Below are 27,172 nucleotides of genomic sequence, written 5' to 3'. Positions count from 1 at the left end.
ATTGAGCTACTGAAATGCTACTCCAGGATTTATATAAAATTGAGGAGATTCCAAGGCAGACATAAATGAGAGGCTTTATACATAGTTTGCCCTGTGCCTATACCTGTTCCCTGTTCTTGTTATATGTGTTCTCCAGTGTGGATACAATACAAAATGGAATTGATTTTGGGGTTAATGTTGATAACTGATTCTGCCCAGACAGATAGAGGCAAAACACCATATGAAGCAACCTTGTATCCTTCCTGCAGTGCAGCCTGATCTTATGTATGTTTACTTGAGAGTAAATCCAACTGATTTCAATGGGGTTTACTCTCAAATGTACATCTATGTATACATAACATTGCAACGTTCACTTTCATTTGGTTATCTTTCTGGTAGTGCCAGGTGGGCTGTTGAGTGTACAGTACAGTGTTTATAACCCACTGTTTTAAATGTCCATAATAATAAAATGGGTTTAAAATTCCTGCTAGCTCAGCCTCCATGCAGATTATATTTCCAGCCTCATCCAGGCACAATGCCATCAGTCAGGGGTGTTGGACCTCAGGCCTGTGGCCCAAGTCTGGCCTACTTAGGGTCCCAGTCTGCCCTCTGGAGTTCTGCAGTTGACCATTCCCCCTTCCCCCAGCTTTTGTGTATCCCCCCCCCCCATTCTAAAAGGTTGAAATGCATCTCCTAAAGCTCAACCGCTGGCAGTAAAAACTTTAAGCTAAAACATGCTGCTAATTTTGGGATTTCTGGCTCCGTCCCATTTGCCTTTGGCCCTGCCTACCGGAATGTGACCACCCAAGAACATCTCCAAAATTGAATTTGGCCCTTGGGCTCAAATAGGTTTGACCTAGTGTAGGTGGCTCCCAAGTGCACACGGTAGCCATGGTTGTGGGCCAGCTTTCCACCAGCCATGACTACACATACATGTCCTCTTTCCCTCTTTTGCCAGTGAGGCAGACTCTTTCCAGACAGGTGGGACTTCTTCTTGTCCTCCCCAATAAGCATTGTTGAAATGATATTTAGAAACTCTTATCTGCTCCTCAGCATTAAGGGCTGAAGGGACAGAGGCCTGGTATCTAAATGCAGGGTGGAAGGCTTCCGGTGTCATTTTGGATTCAGTCAGTTACTTGGATGAAAATGCTTTGAGACCATTGCTGGCAAAGCAAATCACAGCCTGCTGAAATGCTGAAGTAGATGTCTTTATATCAAGATGAGGGAACACCGAGGTAGGACCCACCCTCCCTCCCAAATACACTAACAGAACAATTTACGAGATAAATATATTCCAAACACACATAAATTAAGTGGCACAGTTTCACCAAGGCACCAGCCCAGGCACAGTCTTTCTTTTTTAGTCTATTAGCAGAAGAAGATCACAACACCATTTTTGGTGGGCAACAGCCAGTTCCTGGATGCTCCCACTGCCCTGTTTTTCAGGCCTATGGTCTGCTCATAAAAGCAAGTTCATCTCCCTGTGAGTGGAGCTCTGCACTTCCTCTTCCTCCTCTGAGCATGAAGGTTCCGGGCTATAGCTGAAGGCGTCGGCATTATGGTGGAGGAACTGTGTGCTGGCACTGTGCCTCTTGCATTCCTCACCGCCACTCTCCTCTCCATCGTCCTGCCCTCGCATTTCTCCAGACAGCAGTTTCTCAGACGTCTTGCTCAACCCCTTCTGTTTCTCCACCTCAGCTTGGGCCACCTGCTCCTTGGCTTTTCGACTACGCTTCCACTTCATCCTACGGTTCTGAAACCAGATCTTCACCTATGAGAGATGGACAGGCAGAGTCAATGACAGGAACCCCTTTGTGAAGAGATTCCTTAATAACCCTGGTATTTCCAACCCTCTGCTCTTTCTTTACAACCCATGATGGAGGAAATGGTGGCTATCCAGATGATGTTGTTATATTCTGACTCCCATCAGCCCTAGTTAGCTTGACTAATGGCCAGGCATGATGGGAACTGTAGTCCAGCATTATCTGGAGAGGCTCTGGTTTCCCATTTCTGCCCTAGAATAGGTCTTCTCTTTGCCTGTGTCATTATGTCTTCCATATTCCCCATCCATATTTCTCACCATGGTTCCACCTGAACCAGAGTTGCTCCCTTGCTATAAGCCAAGGGTAGGGAACATCTTTCAACCCAAGGAGAAGCTTGCAGGGGCCACATTCCAGTGGTGGGTGGAACCAATGAAAAGGGGGCTGGGGCAGAAACAAAAGGGCTGGGGCAAAAATACAATACAAAACAAACAAAAAACCACAAACCCAACATATTGTAGCTTAGCACTCTTGCTGCCAGTAACTAAGCCTTAGAATGGAGGGAAAATGCACAAAAGTCAAGGAACCATCAAATGATTAGTGGTTGGACAAATGGGGCTGGGGAAGGGGGGCACGGCCATTTGGGGAATTCAGGAGGGCCGAATTTGTCCCCTGGGCCTGAGATTCCCCACACTGCTACAGCCCTAACCTCCTAATGGCTTATCTTTTTTTGGCCATTGGACAAAAATGCTCCTGTTTTTATTATCCTGTACAGAAGCTACTTTCTCTTTGTAGAGTTCCATGTCCCATAAAATTTACATGTAAAATAGCCTGCAGTGTTCACCAGGAAATATTGAAAGCTGCAGGCCCTCAATCTATTTTTGCACCCTGCCAGTGGAAAAGATTAGAAGGTCTTCATTGTGCAACTAATTTGGGGCAAGGTGGTTCAAAATTACTGGAAAGAGTCCATATGTTATTTAAATTATTAATGGAAATATCCTAGGGGTAATTCAGTTTGGGGAATACAAAATGTATGCAATATAACACACACACCCCAAATCATATTGCTCACAGACAAAATAGTTAAGAGAACCCAGAGATTTAACCCATCTATTGCATGGTATATACCAAAAAAATTCTTATGTAACTTTCAAGAATACACAGTAATCAGGCATATCAATATGGTAAAACCTCTGGAGCAAAAATTAACTACATCCCCTTATCTCTCCACACTATTATTCAGTGTTCAATGCAGATGTGTGTTCCATTTCAACTCCATGGAACATAAACAGGAAGCAAATGCGTGACTACTTGAGACAATTTATTTAAAAATATGATTGCTGTATGCATTCTCAAGGGAAAACTAGGTGCCCTGTGAATGCCCTGTCCAACTGTAACTGCTTTCCTTCCCAATTCTGAAGGCCATACACCAGAGTGGGTGTTGTGTATCCAGACTGGATGTTATTGGACTGAAACTCCCACCATCTTCCACTGTTAGCTTTATTGGCTGGGGATGATAGGAATTGCAGTCCAGCAACACCTGGAGGGGTCCCCACCCCTCTCATACACAGTCTCTCCCATTGAGCTGTACCTGTGTCTCAGTTAGCATCAGTGATGTAGCCACTTCAAAGCGTTTGGGCCGCGATAAGTACTTGTTGATCTTGAACTGGTTCTCCAACTCAAGAAGCTGCTGGCTGGTAAAGGCTGTTCGAGGTCGACGGCATTTGCCCATCAGTCCAGACTGTGGGGCAGCTGAAAGGGAAAGAGAAAATCAGGATGGATGTGCATGGTCCAGAAGGATGTGGTCAGAGGCAGCTTCATCTATTTGCTACTGTGCTGCCAGAGAGAGAGAGAGAGAGAGAGAGAGAGAGAGAGAGAGAGAGAGAAATACATGCTTACAACTTTTTAAAAACCTCCAATTGCCACCTAAAACAAACTGAGTAGTATCTTGTTGCTTTGAGCTATGTCAAGCAAGCATGTGTGCAGTGCAAGTTAAATATATTTATAAGTTGTGCCTGTATGGCACTTGCTATCTTACACTGGTAGCTTAAAACACAGCCATTCTTGAAATGTCCTTTATCAAGGGTGATCAATGTACATGGTGCCTTGTGCAGAGTTTCATAAACAACACAGAACTAGTAGCCTATTAGTAGTTAAAGGAGCAGTAAAAAGTAAAATAAAATGTGGAAACCTTAGCTACAACAGAGTTGTGCCAGATATTCATAGGTGATTTTTTTGCAATGAAAGTAGCCCTTTGGGGAGCAAGATGGCACCCAAAACTGCCCCTTTGTTTGCCTCTTTTATACTTATTCAACTGCTGTTCACTGCCAAATGTAGGGTGACCATATGCAAAGGGGAATAACAAACCAAAGAGGGCAGAAGTTGAACGGAAACAAAACAAAACAATGCTAAAGAGCACACAACTGCATGAAACACATTATAGTACAAAGTCAAATTGATTTATACAAATCAAATAAGTTGTTCTTTATAAGTCAGATAAATCAAATGGGTTGTTTTTTACAAGTCTGATTACAAGCATCCAGTTTTTCTCCTGTTTCATCATATATTTTGACTTTGCCAGAAAAACAGTTCCATTATCGCCATGAATGAGCAATACTGTGGGAGTATAGGGGTTGGCAAATAGTCCTTCTGTCCTGTTGTTTTAGTTTAAGCCCTAACATTTGTATGTATGCAACACCTGGTGAAATTCCCTCTTCATCACAACCATTAAAGCTGCAGGAGCCCTGCCCTCTTTTGTATCTGGCCACCCTAGCTATACTATACAAAAGATGGCAGGGCTCCTGAAGCTTTAACAGTTGTGATGAAGAGGGAATTTCACCAGGTGCTGCATGCACACAAATGTTAGTTAGTTAGTTAGTTATGTGCCTTCAAATCGACTTCAACTTATGATGAACCAATTAACCAGCAACCTCCAGCTGCAACTGTTGTAAATCACCCTATTCAGATCTTGTAACACCATATCTTTCTTCATGGAGTCAATCCATCTCTTGTTTGGTCTTCCTGCTTTCCCTAGCATTATTATTTTTTCTAGTGAGTCATTTCTTCTTGCTACACATCCAAAGTAGGATAATCTCAGTCCGTGGTATCAGCAAAACTCTCTTCCAACATCGCATTTCAAATGAGTTGATTTTCCTCCTATTTGCTTTATTCATTGTGCAACTTTCGCATCCATACATGGAGATTGGAAATACCATGGTCTGAATAATCCTGACTTTGGTTTCCAATGTTATATCTTTACTTTTAAGGATTTTCCCCAGATCTCTCATAGCCACCCTTCCCAAACCTAACCTTCTTCTGATTTCTTGGCTATTGTCTCCATTTTGTTTAATAACTATGCCAAGTTATTGATAATCCTTCACTAGTTCAATTTCCTCATTTTCAACTTTAAAATTACATTGTCCTCTGTTGTCATCACTTTAGTCTTCTTGATGTTCAACAGTAGTCCTGCTTTTGTGCTTTCTTCCTTGACCTTCTTCAGCATACATTTCAAATCATTGCTAGTTTCTGCTAATAATATGCTGTTCAAAAATAATAATATGGTGTTGTCAGCATATCTTAAATTGCTAATGTTTCTCCCTCCGATATTAACCCCTCCTTCATCTTGATCTAAACCCGCTTTCCACATGATATGTTCTGTGTATAGATTAAACAAAAAGGGTGATAATATACATCCCTATCTCGTGCCCTTGCCAACATGAAACCATTCGGTTTCTCCATATTCTGCCCTTACTGTGGCCTCTTACCCAGAGTATAAGTGGCATACAAATGACACCTGCTGAAATTCCATTTTCTATACAACTGTTAAAGATACAGGAGCCCTGTCCTCCTTTCCATATGGTCACCCTATGGGCAGTTCCTTCATCACCTTTAAAAAAGCAACTTCTTCCTGGCTACATGATCCCAGCCAATGGAAGATCACATGGCCAACCTGATAATATCATCTCACCTTCATGTAGCCCAGGGGTGAGGAACTTCTCTTTAAGCCTGAGGGCCAAATTCAATTTTGTCAAAGCTCTTGAGGGCCACATTCCAATAGTGTGTGGGGCCAAAGGCAAAGGGGCAAGACTAAAATCAAAAGGGGTGGGGTCAAATACAAAAAGACCAACATATTTCAGCTTAAAGCTCTTACTGCCTGTACTTAAGCCTTAAGAGAGGCATTTCAACCTTTTAGAATGAGGGGAAAACTGCACAAAAGCCAGGAAACTACCATAGGGTTGGTGGTTGGAGAAAAGGGAGTGTGCCCATCAGGGAAACCCTGGAGGGGCAGATTGGGTTCCCAGGAGGGCTGGATTTGGGTCTGGTCAGCCGGAGGTTCCCCACCCCTGATGTAGCCAATCAGATATTATTATTATTTATTTATTATTATTTATTTATATAGCACCATCAATGTACAATGTACATTTGACATACTGCTAACATCACAAAGCCAATTCAGAGTAAAAGCAGGAAACATTGCCCTCACTCTGTTTGGGCAAATATGTTCTGTCTTCACACACAGTAAAAAAAAAAAAAAAAAGCCCTCCAAAAATCATTGAAGGCATGGCACTTTTCATAGGGAGTGAAAATCTTTGCAAATATACACAGATATATCCTATCCAATTTAAAAAGAAGAACATCTATGGTAGTACTTCCTTACTGCCAGTGGTATTTGATTATATATATGAGGCCTAGCAGACTCAATGAGGAGACATAAGCTAGACACATTGAGGCCACTGCCTTCCCTCCAAGTAATGATTTTATTGCCTGTGCTGTTATTAACTTGCTTGATATGTTATCAGTGCTCATTTTAACAATCACAATCAATTCCGTTGGTGAAATTAAACCTCCTTTATTAGCCTAAGGTGTATTTAATTACCTCCAGCTGTCCTGAGCTGAGATAAAGGCAGCCCTCCTCCACAGAGGCCTAGGAGCACCTATCTCGCTAATGAGCCATTATCAGAGCACAATGCTGAATCATGGGGCAGGCCGAACAAAAGATTCTTTGAGGGAGGCCGCTTGCCCCCACATGGGCAGAAGAAAAAGGAGGCTGCTTGATTCCCCTGTTATCACCAGCTTTATGAGCTGCCTCCAGAATTAGCTTTTACTACCCCTGACTAAACAGAGAACAGACATTCAGTGGTGAAAGTAGGCAAGGACAGAAAAACATTATGGGAGTTCTAGACAAACATGCAAACTTTGATACCTGCACACATTCTAAACCAAACAGGTGGCTCTGGGGAGGGAAATCGCCATACCCATGAGAAGGCTCCCCATAGACACCCCAAAGCCCTGATTGCTGAGGAGATGATCTCAGTTCCCAGAGGCTGGCTTAAATTTGTTCCTTTTTCATCCAAAATCAACTGTCTGGTTATGTGTCAGAAGTCAGTGGAACAGTGGTACTTTTGAATTTCAGTCGTTCATTGCTACAGTCTCCAGAGCCATACCCCCAATGAGAGTCCAACATGCAGGCAGCTCTGTTGGTCCATATCAACAAACCAGTTCTAGGAGTTTTCTGCTAGAAGCAGGTCTTTTGTAAAGCTGAAATACTTGATGTTACAATAAGGAGCAATATATTGTTGCTAGGGAAATTCATCCCAGCCCCCAGCTCTCGTGAGAATTGTAGCTAACTCAGAGAGAACAGTGAAGTCTGGGGTGGAGGCAAATGATGTCATCACCCCTGCTAATAAAAAAGTATTAGCTTTTACTACCCCTGACTAAACAGAGAACAGACATTCAGTGGTGAAAGTAGTCCCTGTGAGCCCTGCTCCGAATAAACCACTGCTAGAAGCAGCTGACAAGGAGTTTCATTTAGCATTTGCCTTTAGCTTTCCTTGCCTTAGCTGCCTTGTATCTTAATTTTAAATCCTCTCTTTAAGCCATCTATGTTATAGAGCTTCTTGCTGCTCCTGTTCCCTGACAGGAGGTTATTATGGGGTGGTAATTTGAATGAAATCGCTTCCCTAAAGAATCCTTAGAGCAAAGCTCCTATGAAAGCAGTGGGGTACCTGTGATCCTCCAGATGTTGTTAGACTGCAACACTCATCAACACCAACCATTCGCCATGGTGGCTGAGGCTGATGAGAGTTGGAGTCTAACAACACCTAGCTGGTTAATAGGAGTTCCTTTGTCTTGGCTAGTTAGTAGGAGTTGTCTGAAAATACAACTTATTTCAGTATAAAGTGAAGCATTTTCAACAGAATGATTTTATTTTTGTTATTCCAGTTTATTTAAAACAAACTATTAATTTAAGCAGAATGGTCCCAATCTGGCTCAAGTTAGGAATAGCTAGCAACCAATTCTATACAGAGGTCTGCATAAGTTCATTGAAATCAATGTACAGAATCAAGTTGTAAGTCCCATTGAAACCACTGCTTGCAATAAAGAACTCAGACAATGATTAACTTTCATTGAAAATGAGCCGTTTTACATTGAACCAAGCATGGGGTAAAGCCAAATGAACTTGTTAAGTTTCCGTGTGCCAGATTCCTTGTCCTAAAGTGGAAACAAATATTCAGAAATATACGATATTCACCAAAATGTCCAGTTTCACCATTCCACTTTCACACGTGATTTTTCAAAATGGAAATGCAAATTCTGATTCTGATCGTGACGTTTTTGCCCCAAAATGTGAGTGATCATGACTTGTTGGCATCTCTTGATTGTTTTATCACTGGACAACAGAAGCATGAAATTTCATAACCAGCCACATGTCAGATAACTAAATACCATGGCATGTCAACTATCAAATACAGTCAAATGTTAAATATCACTGCATATCTATTGTGAAATACTACCAAATCAACAGTATGTGATAGCTGACATGTTATGGTATTCAATTGTTTCACAGTAGTTGGTAGAAGACAATAAATTATATTTAGCATTGTCTTCTACCAAATACTGTGAAACGATGAATACCATAACATGTCAGCTATCACATACTGTTGATTATCAAAAATTAAATACAGCTATCAAAAATAACTTAATATTTAGCAGCAACAGAAAAGGAAATGGATTAAGGGATCCACCCTTATTGGAAGCCAAGAAATAATGATAGAAAATGGAAATTTATGGAAGCAAAAGGAAAATTGTCAGGAGCATAATATCTATCTACAGAAGTCAGAAACAATATAGAGGTTAGTAATGCTAGTACAATTTATTGTTTTGTTTACTTTTTATGTTTTTGTAGTTAACTATCTTCAGCACTGATCCAGCTAATGTTAGTTATGACTAACAATGGGTTGAATGATTCCAATCTTAGTCATAATTAGAGCAGATTTGGGTCAAGAGGCAGTAGTGGGTCTACTCTAACTAAGTCTGGATCTAACCCAGTTATTCCAGGAAATCATGACTGCTTTGTTCCATTGGTTTCAGTTAGCTGTGCAGCCAGATTCCATGCATTTTTACTTGGAAGTAAGTCCTACTGACAAGCAGAATGCTACCTTTGTCATGACCAACTCTACCTGGATTGAGATTTTTATGTATCAAGATTCAGAATTGTTATATACATCCTCTACACAATCAATTTCATTAGCTTAACTGATTTCAGGGACAGCCCTACCAAGTCAAAGGCGCCAAATTTGGGAGGGTTATGAGCGGAACCACTGCTGGTTCTTTAGGTTACAATCAAAAATATACTTACTAGGGGGGTAAGTCCCCATTCTGAGAAAAGGGGTTTAGGACTGCACTGTTAGTTTATTGTTTTCATTTTACTATCATAGTAAGGAAGATGCAATTTAGATTTTCAGCCTAACACATCAAAATGACTCTGTATGTGTGTGCATGTACGTACACACACACACACACACACACACACACACCACCTCCACCACCACCACAAAAATGACACAGCTGGAGTATGGCAAGAGTCTAGTCCCATACTGGTTGTGGGGAGGGGGGAGTTGTAGCCCCACACATCTGGAGGGCCACAAGCTGAGGAATCCCAATGTAAAAGATACACCTGCCTTGTTCACAGTTGTTCTGGGCAAATGTGAATTTCTACATAGACCAAAAAGAAAAGAAAAAAGAAAGAAAAATAAATAAATTAGGCCACTATGCAGTGGAGGCTGGTGACTCCTATTTCAGTGGGGCAGTAAATTTGCTCAGAACAAGTCATGAGCTATCCAAAGTGCTGAAGCCAGTTTGGTGATAGTGTTCAGCACTTTGGATAGTTCCTTTAGATTTCTGACTAGTTCTATCTGAAACTCCGAGCAGATTCACTGCCTCTCTGAAATCAGAGCCACCAGCCTCCACTGCCTCTTGTCCCCTATGCCAAAAATGTAGCAATTCATTACCTGGTGCTTTCTCGGGGTCCGCCATTCCCGCAGCAACTACAAACTACCCTTCGAGACATTCTGTATCGCCCTCCATGTACGACAGGAGAGTGAAAATATTCCCCGTTAAAGGGGCCTGACCTGGGAAGAAGATAAATGTCCACCTCTCATCTGATCGGCACACGTTCAATCCCACGAGTCAACGATCATCATGAGACTTTTAATTTAGCTTTCGATTTCCCCCCCCCCCTGCCCTTATTCACCCAGCTTCTTTTTTTAATTAACCGGATCGCCCTGCTGGATGCGCCCCCCGCGTTTTGTTTTTTTTAATGGTCTACGAGGCAATTAAAACACTACACTTCTACGCAATAAATCTCATCATCGCGATCCTCCAGGCAGAGGGAACGTCTGAATGCAGGATCGAAGGACTCCTCTGCTTGTTGGTTGTCAGCAGGGTTTGTTTTGCTTTGTTTTGCTGAAGCCAGGAAGATGACGGGCACATCACCTGGGCACAAGCACGGGAAAGCAGGGCTGCTTTTGCCAGGACTGGAGGGAGGGTGCCACCCACACAGCAGCTGCGGCGCGATCTTTTACAGCCTTCTCTCCCACTGGAAAGTAGCAGTCAGCCCCTGCTTTCTGGGACGTCTTTTCGTTCCACGACTTCGCGCATTGCTTGCTTGTAATGTTTTATTGTCATTGAAACCCCGCAATGTTCAGCCCAAAGGGCTGGGAACGAGAGAAGTTGTTCCCGGCATACACGCCTAGTTAAGATCACACCTGGGCGGCGATTGCATCAACACCCCGAAATCGAAACGAGCCCAGCATCCGATAAACTACGGTGGGATGAGATCGGGAGAGAAAAACATCCATGTTCTCACCAAGCCGTCGCCCAGGGATGGGATGTAGGTTTGCCGGATCAGAACAGAAGCGAAGATGTTATCACCGGAGCGCGTTTCCAAAGCATTCGGCACAATTTCGCCAAATCGAAAGAGCAACGCCGGCGCTTAATTCTCCCTTTTTAAATCAATGGGGTTGTGAATCGTGCTTTATTTTGGCTGCGTCTACGCACACGTTGTCAATTTCTAGAATCGGGTTTATTGTTTATTTTTTCAGCTGTTTGCAAAGTGAGAGCCGTGTTCGGTTACGGCAGCAAAACCAACAAAAGGGTCCCGCAGCATAAGCTTCTGCGGATTCGAGTCCACTCCATCATATGCATTAAGTGCTATCACGACATGACTTTCACGTGTATGCAATAGATATGAGGGGTCCTGATTGTAAACAATGAGATCAGAAAGTACTGAGAGCGGTGATCATATTTCGGGCGCATACTGTCAGTAGAGACATTCAGATAGGGGAGGGCTGCCTTAATTAATTAATTGTTCATATGTATTTGTAATTACATTGAATTTATATATATAATTTTATTAGCTGCCCAGCTACAAGATGCTCAGGCCAGCTAACAAAATAATATATAAATACAATATAATTAAACACGCACAAGTACACCTAGCAAAGGTTGCGACAGATAGATGAGAGAGAGATTAAAGACGAACGCTGGTGGGATATCAAACAGAGGATTTATTAAATGGGGATAAACTAAAATCTATGTCTACCCATACCCTGTTTCTAGCTATAGCTAAATGTTTATAGTATAGTCCAGGTTTCCCCAACCTGGTGCCCTCCAGATATTTTGGACTATAAGTCCCAGGATTCCTGACAATGGGCCATACTAACTGGGGCTGATGTGAGTTGATGTCAAAAAAATCTGGGGAGCACCAGATTGGGGAGGACTGATATAAACTATATCTACAGAGAAGAGACAATTTAGATAAATCTATCAAAGGGGGATATTGGAGGGGTTCAGTTTTCTTTGAGGCATTCCACTGTTTTGCCCATGATTAGTATAGCAGTCACGTGTGTTTACTTGGGAGTAAGTCCCATGAATTGATTGAAATTGATTTCTGAGTAAACATGCATAGGATCAGACTGCACGGAGCTGAAAGCAAAGCTAAACGTAAGTCTCATTCATTACAATGGATCTGCTCAGCGAGGACTAACATTGGATACTACCCAAGGTTGATGCCTAAAACCGTTGCCTCGCCAGAATGTACCTCTGTCTGCATCCTCTCGGGAAAAGATACAGCCTGCGCTGCCTGGGTCTCAGCGGACCCAAACGAAGTCCACCAGATTGGCCCGGCTTTTCCTTATTCGTGGCAGGGTTCTGGGCTATTGAGTTCGGATCCCTGGCGGACTTCGGCCCAACATTTCTGGCGGTCCAGGCAGTCGCTCCCAGGATTCCAAGGAGAGTCAGAGAGAATACATAAAACCAACTAAGAGCGCAATCCTATGCACGTTTGGAGAGAGAGAAAAATCCTACATATCTCAGCATTGCTGGGGATTGTAGGAAGTTTTTTTCTGTCTAAACATTCATAGGATTGCACCCTAATAAATGTTTCCTATTATTGCTCCTCGATCTTTGCATAGGGGCCACTGGGTCGAAACCAATGGGACTCTTCAGTGTAAATAATACATAGATTTTTAGAATGGGAAACCGGATGCAGAACTGAATTTGAACCGCATTCGTATTGGCCCGGTCATAGTTTGTATTGGATGGACTTCTTGTGATGGCTAGAACCAGAAAGCGCTTCTATTCTGTATATGCTGAGGATCCCAGAGTTGGTCCACTTACCGTCTTATTTGTCCATAAAGGTCCAAGGCATTTTTATTTTATTTTTTAATTAATTTTTGCTTATAAATATATTCTCACAGGGTTCAAGTAAGTATGTTCATGGTGGCAACCTGAGTGAATAAAGAGACCGAATATATTCTCAGGTGTTATTTGAAGGGGAGGGAGTGGAAGAGGCACGGATCCATCCTGATTGGTTAGCAGGTAGTGCGTTTGCAACAATGCCAGTAGCAACTCAGGTAGCACAGGTTGCAATGTGATTCAGCTGGTTTGGAGTGGGAGTGTTAAACCAGCAGCATCAAGTACGGATGGCAAGTGCCCTTTTTGCAAATAAGGGCAAGGAGAGACATGCGCGCCCCGCTCTCCAGCGCCCCCACCAGGTTGGTGTAGAACTGCTCCGTTGATTATTGTTTTATGGGCACATGTTCCTTACTTCACGGATGCATGTGTGGATGAGTCATCATCACAGGTCGGACATGACAGGTTTCGTTTTGGTACCACCTGACTTTTTCGCTTCAAACGAGATTTTTTCAATGAAGGTACTACAGGAGTTCTACATTGTGGTGCTTCCAGACAGAAGATTCCTAGTGCTACCAATCAAAGGAGGTTGTGATAAAAGCCTCGTCTGGAAGCACCCTCTTATTCATGGACACGTGCACGCATCGGAATCGGTCCTAAGAGTGCAGCATGACCCGGATTTTGGTTCGATCTTTCTGCCTGAGCTAATTAAGTCAGAGTAAAGGAGATTGCTCTTGACTAGACTACAGATCCCATCATTCTCGGCTGGAGATGGTGGGAATTGTAGTCCAACACATCTAATGGACACCAGTTTGCGAAAGGCTGATTTAAAAAAAATCCTGGAGGAAAAATTAAACAAATGCCTTAGCTATAATCTCATGATTGATGCTTTTATTTATATAGCAAACGCCTGCACGTTGTGTTGTGACTTCCTTTCACGAGTTCGGATTTGCGATTCCCACCGAACAATTTTTGGTAAAAAGGCGGGGTAGAAATCGAGTAAATAGAGAAATACCTCCCCCCCCCCCAATGGATTCTCCCCCTCTCCCTCTCTCTCTCGCCACTGCGGCCTCGTGGGCTCCTTAGCTGACTCGCTTGCTTTTCTGCCTTCTCGCCCTCGCCTTCTGCCAGGGTCTTCCTCTTTTAATGAAATGCGCCAGGTCAGGCCCTTCCCCAGCACAGATCCTCGCCCGCTTCATTGACCGGCTGATGAGCCGTGAAATCCCCGCTTGTCCCTGCCCGCCGGAGCGTAAACATGACAAGGTATTTGCGCCCAGAACAATTTCCTCCCCCCTCATATCGGAAGGGACATCTGCGAAACCTTACACACACACACACACACACACACACACCCTCCCCATCAGCTCTGGGACCCACCATCCAGCCCCCATCTCACTTTCCCCAGACGACTTTTGAAAGGAACAGATCGGCCGATGAGGCCTGGCAAGTAGCGCTGCTGGTATCCTGCATTTCCAGAGACTCTTCCAGTGCAACCTTATACTCCGGGAAAGTAAGCCCCATTGAATCCTATGGGAGCCACTCCAGCATGCAGCGGTAGGGGCGTCTTCGGAATCTGCGATAATTCATCAGGAATATTACCAAATTCACAGACAGATAAGAATCGCCACCTTGCCTACAAGCATTCATTACGAAAGTGACTGGAAGGCACCCTCCTTTTCATTCGCCCCCTCCCCAACTACAACAGGGTAGTTCAAGGTGCGATCCTATGCATGTTTAAGCAGGAAAGGTCCTACAACTTCCAGCATTCCCCAACCAACTTTGATGGATGGGGCATGCTGAGCCTTGTAACCCTTTTTTCTGTCTACGTATGCACAGGATTGCATCCTAATGGTCTTTAATTCGGGGATGGGGAATACGTGCCCCTCCAGGTATTGTTGGACTGCAAATCCCATCATCCATCAAGAACTATGCTGGCATGGCTGATGGGAGTTGGGGAGGCTTGCTTAGGCAGGTTTGGCTTTCCTCTGCTCTCCCCACCCTGACTTTAATACATTTTAAAAGTTTATTTAAAAAGAAATGTCTATTCAAACTTGTAAGGGTGGGAAGGAATCACTTACATGGCCACTATCTAGCAAAGCACTGTTAAGTCCCATTGTTGGGTGCTTAACCCATGGGAGGGTTAAGCACATGCTTGACTCTTCCATTGAAACCATACGGTAGGGGTTTGCAGCCTAAAAATTCAAAGTGCTTAACTTTGGCTGACTCATGATGCTTGCATGCATCATGCACACACATTGTACAAACGAAATAATAATGGGGAAAACTAAAAAAAAAACCAATAATAACCTACGGTAAAATCACCTATGGCAAAATTCAATGTTTAGCTGCAATTGAGGAGAAAACTGGAAAGGGAAGAGAAGAAAGATCCATGAAGTCAGTAGCTATTGCTAAAATGATAACTTATCACTCACTCCCCACCCAGTGCCTTCCAGAGGCATTGGACTAGAACACATCTGGCAGGCACCAGGTTGGGGAAGGCTAACATAACATGACTTCCCCCACCCAAACATCAACCCAGATGTTTTGGACTACAACTCCCAGCATTCCTTAGGACTCGCCATGCTGGCTGGAGCAGATGAAAGCTGGCACGCAAAACATCTGGATGTTACCCAGATGGGTGTTGCAGTCCAACAACATCTGGAGGGCCACCCATTCCTCACTCCTGCAATGGATAATTGTGGCCCCATTCACACGTGCATGTTATGTACATCATTGGATCTTAAAACTGAAAGTCCTCCACAAAGCATTATTATGTTTGAGGCCAAGTCTGTCACAAAGAAAGCTCTGTCACTTTCAGTTCAATCAAGGGAGTTATCAACCAAAGAGTGTTTGGTTGATGTTTCAACCAAAGAGTGATGAATATTGATATGTGAACTCTCTGCTCTTAATAGTCTTGATTATGAACTCTTAGAGGAGGGGGGTTCCCAGATATTTTGGGACTGCACCTCCCATCACCCCTAACCACCATAGCCAATGGAGAGGGATGATGGAAGTTGTAGGCTAAAACAATTGGAGGACCACAAGTTGCTCTGTCGTTGTCTTAGATAGAGGGAAAGCTATTAGTGAAAGAGACTATCTTGCTGCACAACATACCCTGTAGCAAGCACCGTCCTACTGACTTGGCTCTACAATCAAAAGGCCGCGCGTAGGTAGGTTCATGTGCCTCAGAGATCATCTCACACAAACCAGGCTGCAATATGCTAGGACAGCTCAGAGATAGAGCAAAAGGGGAACAAAACATCAGCACCATCAGAGTCCACCACTCTCAGCTGGGAGAATAAGCTCCAGATTTTCAGAGCCCACATCTCCAGTTAAAGTGCCCTAGGCTGGGGATGGCCCCAGAATTTACCATCTGTATGCAAATTTAGGGCAACAAAAGCAAATAGGTGTTTCCTGTTCAGGTAGGAAATTCTCTTCCACTGGAGATTTGCCAAAGCTTGGTTCAGAGCACATTATGATGGCAGTGTAATTTCTTTTCATTGGAGTGGCTTTGTAATGACCGTGGCAAATTGATATTTATTTATTTATTACATTTCTATACCGCCCAATAGACGGAGCTCTCATTGTCTTATTTCTTATGCATATTTACTGGGAAGTATGGCCCAATGGAGTTCAATGGGGCTTACTGGGACATATGGCCCAATGGAGTTCAATGTGGCATCCTCACATGCAATCCTGTACCCATTCATCTGGGGGTAAGCCCCACTGAACTCAATGAGACATACTTATGAGGCTAAGTCTGCACTCTTGTATGTTCATAGAATCATAGAATCATGTTCTCTGCCTCCAGCCTAGGGATGCAGCAACCTACAAATGCCCAGATATAAAACTGATAGAAACATCTGAAGAAAAAGCCCTGATATCCATTGGCCTAAAGTTGAATTCTAATGTTGTATTCTAATGTTCATATTTATTTACCTGGTTTAGGTTCTGATGTTGCAAGAGGTCATTTCTTGCAGCCAGCCACCCCAATCATCCACCAACTGATGTAACCATTCCTTCTCATTATAGGTCTTATTTTTAAAATTAAAATAAAATCTAGGAGTAAAAGCACTCTGGAAAATAACCTTTTAAATGCATGGGAGAGGAAAACAGAAAAGGGCTCAAAGATAAAGGGATTAATCGAGATACTAGATCAATTCTTTCCTATGCTGAATAGTCTTCAATTAAAACAAAGAAGTATGGAGATTTGGCCCCTATTTATCTATCTGAAGATAATTTCTAGAGCTATGGTACTGGTGGGGGGGGGGAGAACCATGCAGATCAAGCATTTAAACTATTTCCACTAAGAATTGGGGTAACTGACAGAAGTCCTTCTATTCTGCCCTCGAAATGCCACTGTTGAGACACTGTAGCTTTAATAGTGACAATTATATTAATTGATTAACCTGTCAAGCTGTTTAGTAATAATCCACTAAACATTTAATGAATATGTTTCAGATGATGAATAATTATTCGGTGTTTGAAAACGAACTTAAAATGGTGTTTGTTTTTAGTCTTTACAACAAAATCTCCATAGCTTCTTAGTTTGGATCCGTGTTGCCAAACTTTCCCTAACTCTGATCTTTTACAATTTTTGAAATCAGGGAATTCATTCTTTTACATCTCAGACATTCTGAAATATGAATTACGATTTACTTAGTTCCCTACTGTGCCATTCTAACTATGTTTACTCAGAATCGAGTCCTATCGCATTCAATGGGATTGCTCCCAGGTAAGTGTGCGAAAGGATTGCAGCCAAAGCCAGCAAGTCTTGTATAAAATTAGTGAGATACTAACATTTTGAATAGAAGTCAGTCGCCAGATTTAAGCATGTTAGGACGCAATCGTATACATGTTTAGATAGGCGGGGAAAGTCCTACAATTCCTAGGAGTTATTTTCCGTTTAAATAAGCATTTGACTGAACCCTTAGGCATCTTAACAATTCTAAATTTTGCAGGAAGAACCTGAAGTCCCTCTCCTCTCCCACTCCACATAAGATTTGTTTCAGCTTTTAAAATTTTGTTTACTATTGTAAGCCGCTTTAAGAACCAGCTGTGTAAAAAGAGAGCCTGCAATTTAATAAATACAGAAAGTAGACACCCGAAAACCCTTCCGTCTTTTATTCATTCTCTCTCTCTTTCTTTCTTTTATTTTTCTGGTCGTTTGTTTATGCCGGATATTTCCTTGATGTTTTCGAGTTGAACAGATCGAGACATTCTTCCCCCTGTGTTCAAACTGGTAACAAATTAACTGCACTAACCCTCCGCCAAAAGTACCGAGAGACCTTGGGCGGATTAAAGTTCAAAACCTTTTACAACTTCCCCTGCCCCGGGACGAGTGATTGATGTGGGAAAAGCTGCCTCCAAGACAGCGGGGCCGAGGAGTCGCTGGGCTCAGCTCTCGCTCCCGGAGAGAGGACTGGGCCGAGCCTGGGTGTTACACTAATCACTCCGCTGTGTAATGTACATGAACAAGAGAGGGGGCATCCCACCGACAGCCCGGAGCCTTCGCTCAGGGCAATTTCGGACGCCGTCTCCTCTCCTCTGTCTGCTGCCTTGTAGGCGGAAAGGGACACAAGGCCGCCGAGAGAAAACAACCTGGCTTGGATCCAGACTAAGACTTTCTTGGTGTAGACCCATTGACATCAATGGGATTTGAGTTAGCCAGTGGCTAACTCAAGGCCCATTAATTTCAATGGGTCTACTCTAAGTAGGACTATAACTGTGGATCCAACCCTCCTGACTTAATTTGGATTCCAAGCTATTTCTGCAGCGAGGCAGTCACTTTCTATTTACCGAAATTCCAAGGCTTAGGCTAGCTTACTTGGGGTCTGACTGCTTGACTTCAGTTGCCCGCCTTCCCGCCCCCAAGCTATTTGGGCTGAAGTCCTAACAGCCATGTTGGCTGGGAATTATGGGAGCTGCAGCTCAACACATCTGGAAGGCACGAAGATGGAACCCTGCTGCATACAATACTCACCGGGGAATAAACCCAGAACACAGGGGTGTTACTTCCTAGTACATATGTACAGGATTGCACACTTGAGTTTTTAAGAATAATACTTCTTAAGAAAATGTGTTTAGGATCAAGAAATCCCCTAGGGAAGGGGACAGCAGTCGGCCACGCCCATCCACTTTTCAGACCACCTGTCATTTTTATTCAAGAGCTGACGTTCTTATAAACAGTAGATGTTGGGCTACGCCACATCTGGATGGTGCCACTTTAAACTGCAGGCTTTTGCTCACATAATGGAATGCTCCCCAAAACATAGACACAGTCTGCCTTGAAGAAAAATTAACACTTCAGGGAGGCGGCTATGCTAAAATCCTTCTCTTCGTGGAAATTTGCTTTCCATGTGCAGGGAACCAGTCATACAAACATGCATTCAATCATGCTGGTCCAAATGTGTAGTCACTGTAGTGGGGAGTGGTACAGTCAAGACATGAATTTGCTATCCCATCTGCTCTTTGAGAGGATTAGGCCTGAATTTCTGATCAACTTATTGATTTGCTTTCCAAATGATTATTGTTAAAAACAACACACAATTAAATGGGCCATGTACTAGTTATGAATGTCAAAGAGACAATGCCTTGGTTTACATAGGGAGTACCAGAGCGCCCTGTGATGTTTCTATTATGAGGTTTTGTAAAGTAATGAGAACAATTATTTGTAAAATACATTGCATGCATTGTACACACACGTTTAGTCTTAATCATATTTAAGATCAGGCCTTTGAAGGTGGTCATTAATCTTGCCTTGCCTTTTTGAAATCTGACACAGTGCTCCCTTTTAGAGACTAGCATTCTAACCTTAATCACCTTGACTTGGCCACCATTCAATGGCACTTCCTTCAAAATCAAGATACTTTGGACTACAGTTTAAATCACCTCCATTCCCAAGGCACTTCTGCTTAACCAGGGCCTAGATGTTCTGGGAAGACTGTAGGAAAACAACCATGATTAATCTTATGATTACTTGGGAGTAAGTCCCATTGAACTCAGTGGGATTTGCTTCCCAAGAAAGGTCAGGCTGAAGATTGCATTTCATAGAATTAAGGTTTGGAGGGGGATTGCAGGCCATTTAGTCCAACCTCTGCTGGATATAGAAAACCAGAGCTAGAACATCCCTAACAGATGGCTGTCCAACTTCTACCTGAAGATCTTCAGTGAAGGAGAGACTGCACCACCCAGAGTCATTGGTTCAATTCCTGAACTGCTCATGCCATTAAGAAGTTTCTCCTAATAAATTTATGGCACAATCCTATGCATGTTTAAACAGAAAACAGTCCTACAACTCCTAGCATGCGGGTCATGTTGGGAGATGTAGGACTTTTTCTGTCTAAACATGCATAGGAGGCACCCTTAGTTGGGCAGAGAGTCCAGTGACTTTTCTGCAGCCAGAAGAGTTAAAATGTGTCAGGCTGTGGGGAAATGTTTGTTGCTGTTGTTTTACAGTCCTAGATATCATTTAGTAGCTTTTGCTTTTTCTTTCTTTTTAATGGCAAGCTTTTGAAATACACTAGTCTTTTCAGCAGGCAAACTTGCCCAGAACAAAACCCAGTCCAAAGAATGGTATAAAATAAATCAGCTTTCCCCAGCCCGTTGCCCTCCAGTTGTCTTGAACTATAAATCCCATCATCCCATGCTGGCTGAAGTGATGGGAGTTGTAGTCCAACATATTTGTAGAGAAGGGAAAGCTGATATAAATGTTCTTAATCAGAAACTTGCTGGAAGAGCACTGAAGAATAAGAAAGAATAAGATTGGGCTACAAGTGTTTCCAGGCAGTTGTGTGGATGATCCTATGGAGTATTTTATAAATTGCATGTAATAAGCTAGTCTAAAATATCAATAAAATGTAACTCATGCTTCAGTTGGAGAGAGCAACGTAAGGCGAGAGCTCTAAAGGATACGATCCAAAGTGCATCTCTAGCATCCTGTTTTCCACAATGCCCAACCCGATGCCTTTGAGAAGCCCGCGAGCAGCGCAGGGAGACCATTTATTTACCTTCCAGATACTGGCATTCAGAGGCGTAATAGCCTCTGCTAGGACTACCTACCGTCCACGAAGGTGCCAATCCAACGCCCTTTCCAAGCCATCTAAGCCAACGGCCACCATCGCTACATCTTGGGGCAGCGAATTCCAGCCGTTAGTTCTGCGTTTGGGCAATCAGCCGCCCACACCCGGAGCTTTTGCTTTAATTTCGTTTTCGCTTCATTTCTGCCTGCCCCTTTCACGATTAAGAGACGCTTTCGAAAGAGGCCAGGCGCTGTCTAGGAGCAGAAATGGTGGGTGATGGGAAGGACACGCGCCCTGGACAGCGCTTGGGAATGCAGAGCGCTGCCAGAAGAAGGCGGTTCTTTCCCAGGATCTAGCATGCCGGGGCGAGGTGGGGGGCGTCGCAGGCTGAGGGAGTCGGTCCCCTTGGGGGCCATGCCTTCCCATGTCCAAGCCGTGCGCTCTGGAGAGACTTGAGCCTTGCGCCCTGGGCGCACGGCTCCTTTCTTTCCGGATACCCGGACCTTGGTTCTCTTACTCACCCTGGAAGTCGGGAAAGCGGGGGGCCATGATCCCAGCTCGAATCCAGTGCTCCAGCGGGAGGGAGCCGGCCACTTTCAAGTGCTCTGCGCCGGGCTGTGGCAGGTGGGGGAAGGCGGTGGCGTAAGCGAAAGCGGGGTGATGGCCCGCCAGAGCCGGGATGGGATAGAGAGGGGGCGGGTAGATGGCTGGCAGGCCGCCCAGTCCCGGAGGGGCCAAGTTCAACAAGCCGGGTTTGGGGATGAAGGCGGCCGGCGGCAAAGAAGCCACGCTCGAAGGCGCGCACGGCGGAGAGGGCGTCTCCGTTCGCCCACAGGCACCGGGACTCCCGGCGGAGCTCTCCGGCGAGGCGCTCTGCACGGGCCGGGGGCGCTCCTCAGCCAGAAGGGCGTCGATCCGGAAGTTGTGAGACTTCTCCATGGGCTTCTGCATCTGGGCCCGCTCTGCGCCCCCGCCCCTCGGAGGAGCCTTTGGGGAGACCTGCGGGGCCCTTTGCCACCCTGAACTGGGCTGCCTTCCCAGGGCCACGATCTCTCCTCGGCGGACAACCGTCTCCAGCCGCAGCCGCCTCCACAGGTGCCTTCCTGGGGGCGAGGAGGGGTGTTGGGGAAGACGTCGGTTCCTCAGCGCACACCTGGCCGCTCCGCTCGTTCCCTCCTCTTTAGCTCCTTGCCCTCGGGCGGCAGTGGCTCCTCCCTCTCCTCCCGCCTCCGTGCTGTGCTCGCCTGGCACACGAGGAGGCGACTGTTTGAAATCTCCTCCCTACCTATCTATTGGCTCCCCTCCCCTTTGTTCCAACCGCTGCGCCATCCTCCATGACAGGGCGAACAGCTGCTGCTGCTGCCACCCAAGTCAGGAACCGCAAGCTGCGGAGGGCGCGACTGGGCAGTAACCGGGACTTAGAGGGGGCTCGATCTCCACCCCACCCCAGAGCCTCTTCCTTTGCTGCAAAGCCCCCTTCCCGACAGCCGGGTATAGAGACTGCTGTTCCCAAGAGGGAGGAAAAGACCGAACGTAACGGGGACAATCAGGCTGTTGCGCTGCACGGCGCTGTCTCTCGGGCAAAATGGCGAGAGCGCTCGAAATCAGCGCTGCAGTCTTCTTGTCTCTCCAGCTAGGAAGGCATTTCGGCTAGATGGCGGCCTGCCTCAGGACAGCGACCCTGAAACTCAGTTCTGCAAAGTCTATCGCTCTGTGTTTCCAGTTTTAAGCTGCTTTCTGATGAAAAGTTCTGTGTGGCCTGAGCATTCGGTACCAACAGAAGCTGGTTCTGTAGAAGACACCACTTTACCTGTTTTGTATGCCTTGCCTGCTGATCAGGAGCACAGAAGAGGACCCCGTACTCTCTAATGCGGGTGTGTACAACATCTGGCCCTCCAAACGTTTTAGCTTACAACTCCCATCATCCCTCACCCTTGGCTGTGCTGAGTAGGGCTGATGGGAGTTGTAGGCTGAAATATCTGGTGGGCCACATGTTGCCCAAGACTGCTCTAACGCCTCTATTTAAAAAGTGCACATGACACACGTGCTTCTGAGCACAACTACACACACACACACACACACACACACACACACACACACACATCCAGGCTAAGAAACGGAGTGCCCAACAATCTGGACATTCGTTCTGGAGATGCTCACCTTGGCGAGAGATGGCATCAGAGAGGCGCCTTCGTTTGGCACGACTCTGACCAGCTCAGCAGCAGGGGTCTCGGCAGGATTTTCGTCTGCAAGGTTGCATAAGACAGTCTTCCCCAACTTGGCATCCTCCAGATGGTATTGGACTACAGCTTGCAACGTCCTAAACCAGCCTGTCTGGTTGGAGGGTGATAGAAGTTGTAGTTTAAGACATCTGGAGGGTGCCTGGTGCGGGAAAACTGAGGTCTCTACTCATATTTTAAAAAATGAAGTGTGCGTTAGATTTGCTGATTTCTGTATCTATATCAATATAAAGAGCAGTGCGCAGAGTCCCTTAACGAACCCATTTTCTCCCTCTTCGTAGAACTAGAACCCCGGGGTCATCCCATGAAGCGGATTGGTGGGAGGTTCAGGACAGATAAAAGAAAGGACTTCACTCAGCGCATAGTTAAACTATGGAATTCGCTAAAACAAGATGTAGTGATGGCCACCAATTTGGATGGCTTTAAAAGGGGGTTGGATAAATTCCTGGAGATGAAGGCTATCAATGGCTACTAGTCTTGATGGGTAACTGCAACCTCCAATAGCAGAGGCAGTAAGCCTGTGTACACTAGTTGCTGGGGAACATGGGCAGGAGGGTGCTGTTGCACCACGTCCTGCTTGTGCTTTCCTGGTCAACAGCTGGTTGGCCACACTGTCCTGAGCTAGATGGAGGATTGTGGGAGGATTGGAAAGATTGTCTTGATACTTAATAATTAATTATGTTATCCTTACAATACATAATGCTCGTATCTTGTTGTATCTATTGTTGCATTTTAGAATCTTAATTTTTGTTAGCATCTAATGTAATGAATGGATGAATATTAATTAATTATTCATTATGTCCAGGATTTATTTTTATTTTGTCACCATTTGATAATTGTATTACATTTATTCCTACGGGTAAGAGAACACTGGCAGGCTGCAAAACATGTACGGGATTGTGCTCTGCGCCTTCACCCCCGGAATTATTTTTGTCTCCATTGTCCACAATTCAGAACTCCGCTTACACCCGAGCATTCCTGTTGATTTTAGTAGAACAAATCGCCTGTGGATCCTAGGACATTTCGTTTCTTTGTTAATTATTGCTACTATTCCGATTTTGCGCTTTAGGCGAGGAGCAGCGGGCGCTTCCTCCCCTCTCCACACAGGTTGCACTTCTGTCATTTTGTTTAAATGTGTAGACGATATATTCTATTATGCAAAAAAAAAAAAACCACACCAAGATTTCAGTCGCGTTTGCCATTGCTGATATGTCATTTGGAGTAACACTGTATAATGTTAGAGGAGTATCGGGTTGCATTATAAGCAGCGTTTGTCTAACTCAAGTCCCATTCATTCCAATGGTTCTACTCTAAGTAGGATTTACATTGGATACCACCCATAGTCATATTATGCAATTGGCACCTTTCGCTATCTTCCAAAACCTTTCCCCGTCTCGCCTCCTTCCATAACAGAAAGATTCCTCTTTCTGTTATGACTCACGACACTTACACAATCGTATGTCACGCAATGTGCCTTTAAGCTCCTTTTTAGGGAGAGAAGTAACTGGAAATTTAAGTTGGTGCTTCTTCCTCTTTCCCCCAACCCAACCCCACTTTTCTCCTTGCTGAATTAGAAAGCAGCCTGGCCAAGCGAGATGACGATTAGCCCCCGGAACTGACGGCTTGCAATAAACGTTCCCGTGGTGACTTGGGAGACGTCCCTTGGGGAGCAAGCTACCCCCACCACCAAGACTGGGTTCTCAGAAGCGTTGGGAGGTGGGGTAAGATATAAACTTTACTTCCTGGTGACTTCGAGATCAAGAATAAAAGGCAATCACTGGACAGGGGGACATTTTTGCTTGGCACATTTCCATAGATCGAATCAGAAGCGAACCGAGTGGGACCCACACTGCGATCCGGACCCTTCTAATGACGGTAAAGGTGTTAGGTTTTCAAGATTCCTCACTGAGCCTCGATGTGTAGCGAGGCTGGCTGTAAGAAAGGAGCCTTCTGGATTGCCGGAGGGGAGGGTTGACTAGTTGGCTGGGGTGAGTGGGTGTCCAAGGGACCCCTTCTCCCATTCCTCCGCCCACAAACCCCTTCGCTTGCAAGCCTGCGGGCGCGTCTCATTTGGCTGCTTTGTTCTGAATTCCTACCAAAAACAACGAAGCTGTATAATTTTATTCCCCACCCCCGAATGGTACACGATCGGTAAAGAATGCATCAGGGAGGTGAGGTGGGTAGGGTGGAGGAGGCGAGGGAGAAACAGCGGAGACAGGTGTGCTTAGATGGGGCCCAAGCAGTGGAGGTTGGTGGCTCCGATGGCAGTGGGCAGTGAATCCGCTCTGGGTTCACTGCCCCACCGAAATCAGAGCCACTAGCCTCCACTGGATGAGCTGCTATAGGGCTGTATCTAATGTGAGTATTTTTTTTAGAATAGACCAGGGGTGGGGAGGAATCTCTTTCTAGGCTGAAGTCAATTTCAGGGGAGGGCAGGAGAGTTCCAGTGATTAGCTGGCAGAAAGCAAAAGAGGCGGGATCAAAGGAAAAAGGGGTGGGGCCAAAATGACAAAAAAGACCTTATGTTGTCATTTACAGCTCCTACTGCCAGTAGCTGAGCCTTAGGAGAGGCATTTCAACCATTTAGAATGGGGGAAGATGTACACAAGCCAGGACCATCAAACCATTGGTGGCTGGAGGAAAGGGGGTGGGGGAGGGGCAAGGTCATCGAGAACCCCAGAGGACCTGAAGGGTAAGGGGTGGGGGAAGGAACCACTAGAAATGGAAGCTTGTTGTCATTTGAATTGTGTAGTGGCTAAAGTGTTGGACTGGGAGTCGGGAGTTCCGGGTTCCCCACTTGGCCATGGAAACTCACCCATCTACCCCAGCAAAATTCAACAGGTACAACTATTCCCCACATTTTTATTTTATTTATTTATTTATTTATTTATTTATTTATTTATTTATTACATTTCTATACCGCCCAATAGCCTTGTGGAGAGAACCACAAGGTACCTACCTGCCATATAGTTCCGAAAGGTGAGGCACCTGTCAGAAGAAAAAGTTGGCAACCTTAATTCAACACCACTACAATGACTGAATATATAGGGATTCAAACCCAGAGTTTTAAGAGCAAAGTACTCAAAACCCTGGACCCGGATGTATGAATGTATCTGTTCCTGTTTCTCCCACATTTAAATTAAAATAAATACAACTCAAGTTCTTTTTGTCCTAAATATGGAGAACTTTGCAAATTTTGGCAAATTTGTTATTAAAACTGAACTGAAACAAAATTCTCACCCATCTGTACTTCCAGCTCGACAATATCCTTTTTGGACATTCTCAATCCATGATTTCTGGGGCTTTATCTGCATTGGATCTGGCCTTGGACAAGCTCTGCCTTAGAGCCCTGTTTGTCCTTGCCAGCCCTTACTTCAGGCTCACTGTCAGTGGGGAGGGAGGGCCTGCTGCAGGTCGGTGTTTGCCATGGCCCCTGAATAGAAATGCAGCAAAGCAGAGTACACATCACTGGGAGTGGTGGTGGTCATTTACCACCAGCATGTTAACATTTTTATGGTTACACATAAATGCTTTGTGACTTCCCCTTTAAAAGGTAATGTGTGAAATGGCACTTAATGCATTAATGGACATTTGCTCTAGTTGACAGTGTTTAGACTTTAAATAAGAGTGGTGGGCCTTAGGGGCAAGCCACACCTATGTTTGGATTCACAGTTGCTTAGAAATGGTGGGTAACCCCATGAACAAGGGGTGCTTTTAGACAGATGGTTCCTGGTGCTGCCAATCAAAAGGTCTTGTGAAGTTATCTTGTCTTTTCCTACTTAACAAATGTTTTGCGATAAGAAAAAAGAAGGCAGAAGTGGTAGGAAAACATGGGGGGGTTACAAAAGGGAGATGATGATGTCTGGTCCCCCATAAAATGCACCCCCGGAAATCTCCTTTGCTCCATATCACAGACTCTGTAGCTGGCCTCCTGTAGCCCAGGATAGAAACTGGGAGGGCAGATGAATGCTTGTTGGAAGGAGTGGAGCTGTCACTTTCTAAAATTCGAAATATCTGATGGCAGCAAATATTTCATATGGACTCAGGCAGTGGGAAAAGGCAGAGCTGGCTTTAATCAGCATCCCTCTCCCCACCACCAGCCAAGGCCATAAACATTTGGGGGAAATAAGCACTTCATAACAGCAGGAATCAGACAAACAATTAATTTTATCCTTATCTCTCCTGGGGGTGATTTAGC

General features: G+C 44.7%; 2 protein-coding genes across 2 annotated transcripts in view; one reads left to right on the top strand and one right to left on the bottom strand.

Annotated features, from left to right (window-relative positions):
* ZNF142 (zinc finger protein 142) overlaps positions 1-27,172 on the top strand; it is a 411,120-nt gene that overhangs the window by 19,116 nt on the left and 364,832 nt on the right. The window lies entirely within an intron of this gene.
* On the bottom strand, positions 1,439-21,685 carry LOC134393302 (motor neuron and pancreas homeobox protein 1-like). Its single transcript, XM_063118333.1, has 3 exons — positions 21,256-21,685; positions 3,331-3,491; positions 1,439-1,750 (listed from the first exon to the last, which is right to left on the bottom strand). Exons 1-3 carry the CDS (start codon positions 21,683-21,685, stop codon positions 1,439-1,441), a joined length of 903 nt encoding a protein of 300 aa, XP_062974403.1.

The sequence above is a fragment of the Elgaria multicarinata genome, chromosome 2 (assembly GCF_023053635.1).
Source record: "Elgaria multicarinata webbii isolate HBS135686 ecotype San Diego chromosome 2, rElgMul1.1.pri, whole genome shotgun sequence".
Classification (NCBI taxonomy): domain Eukaryota; kingdom Metazoa; phylum Chordata; class Lepidosauria; order Squamata; family Anguidae; genus Elgaria; species Elgaria multicarinata.
Note: the sequence above shows the minus strand (reverse complement) of the source record. Positions and strands in the feature narration are given on the sequence as shown.

Coding starts and splice junctions, on each gene's coding strand:
- LOC134393302 (XM_063118333.1), bottom strand. CDS start 21,685: ATGCAGAAGCCCATGGAGAAGTCTCACAACTTCCGGATCGACGCCCTT. Junction 3,492..21,255: donor CCGCTTTCCCGACTTCCAGG/GTGAGTAAGAGA, acceptor TTTCCCTTTCAG/CTGCCCCACAGTCTGGACTG. Junction 1,751..3,330: donor TGATGCTAACTGAGACACAG/GTACAGCTCAAT, acceptor CATCTCTCATAG/GTGAAGATCTGGTTTCAGAA.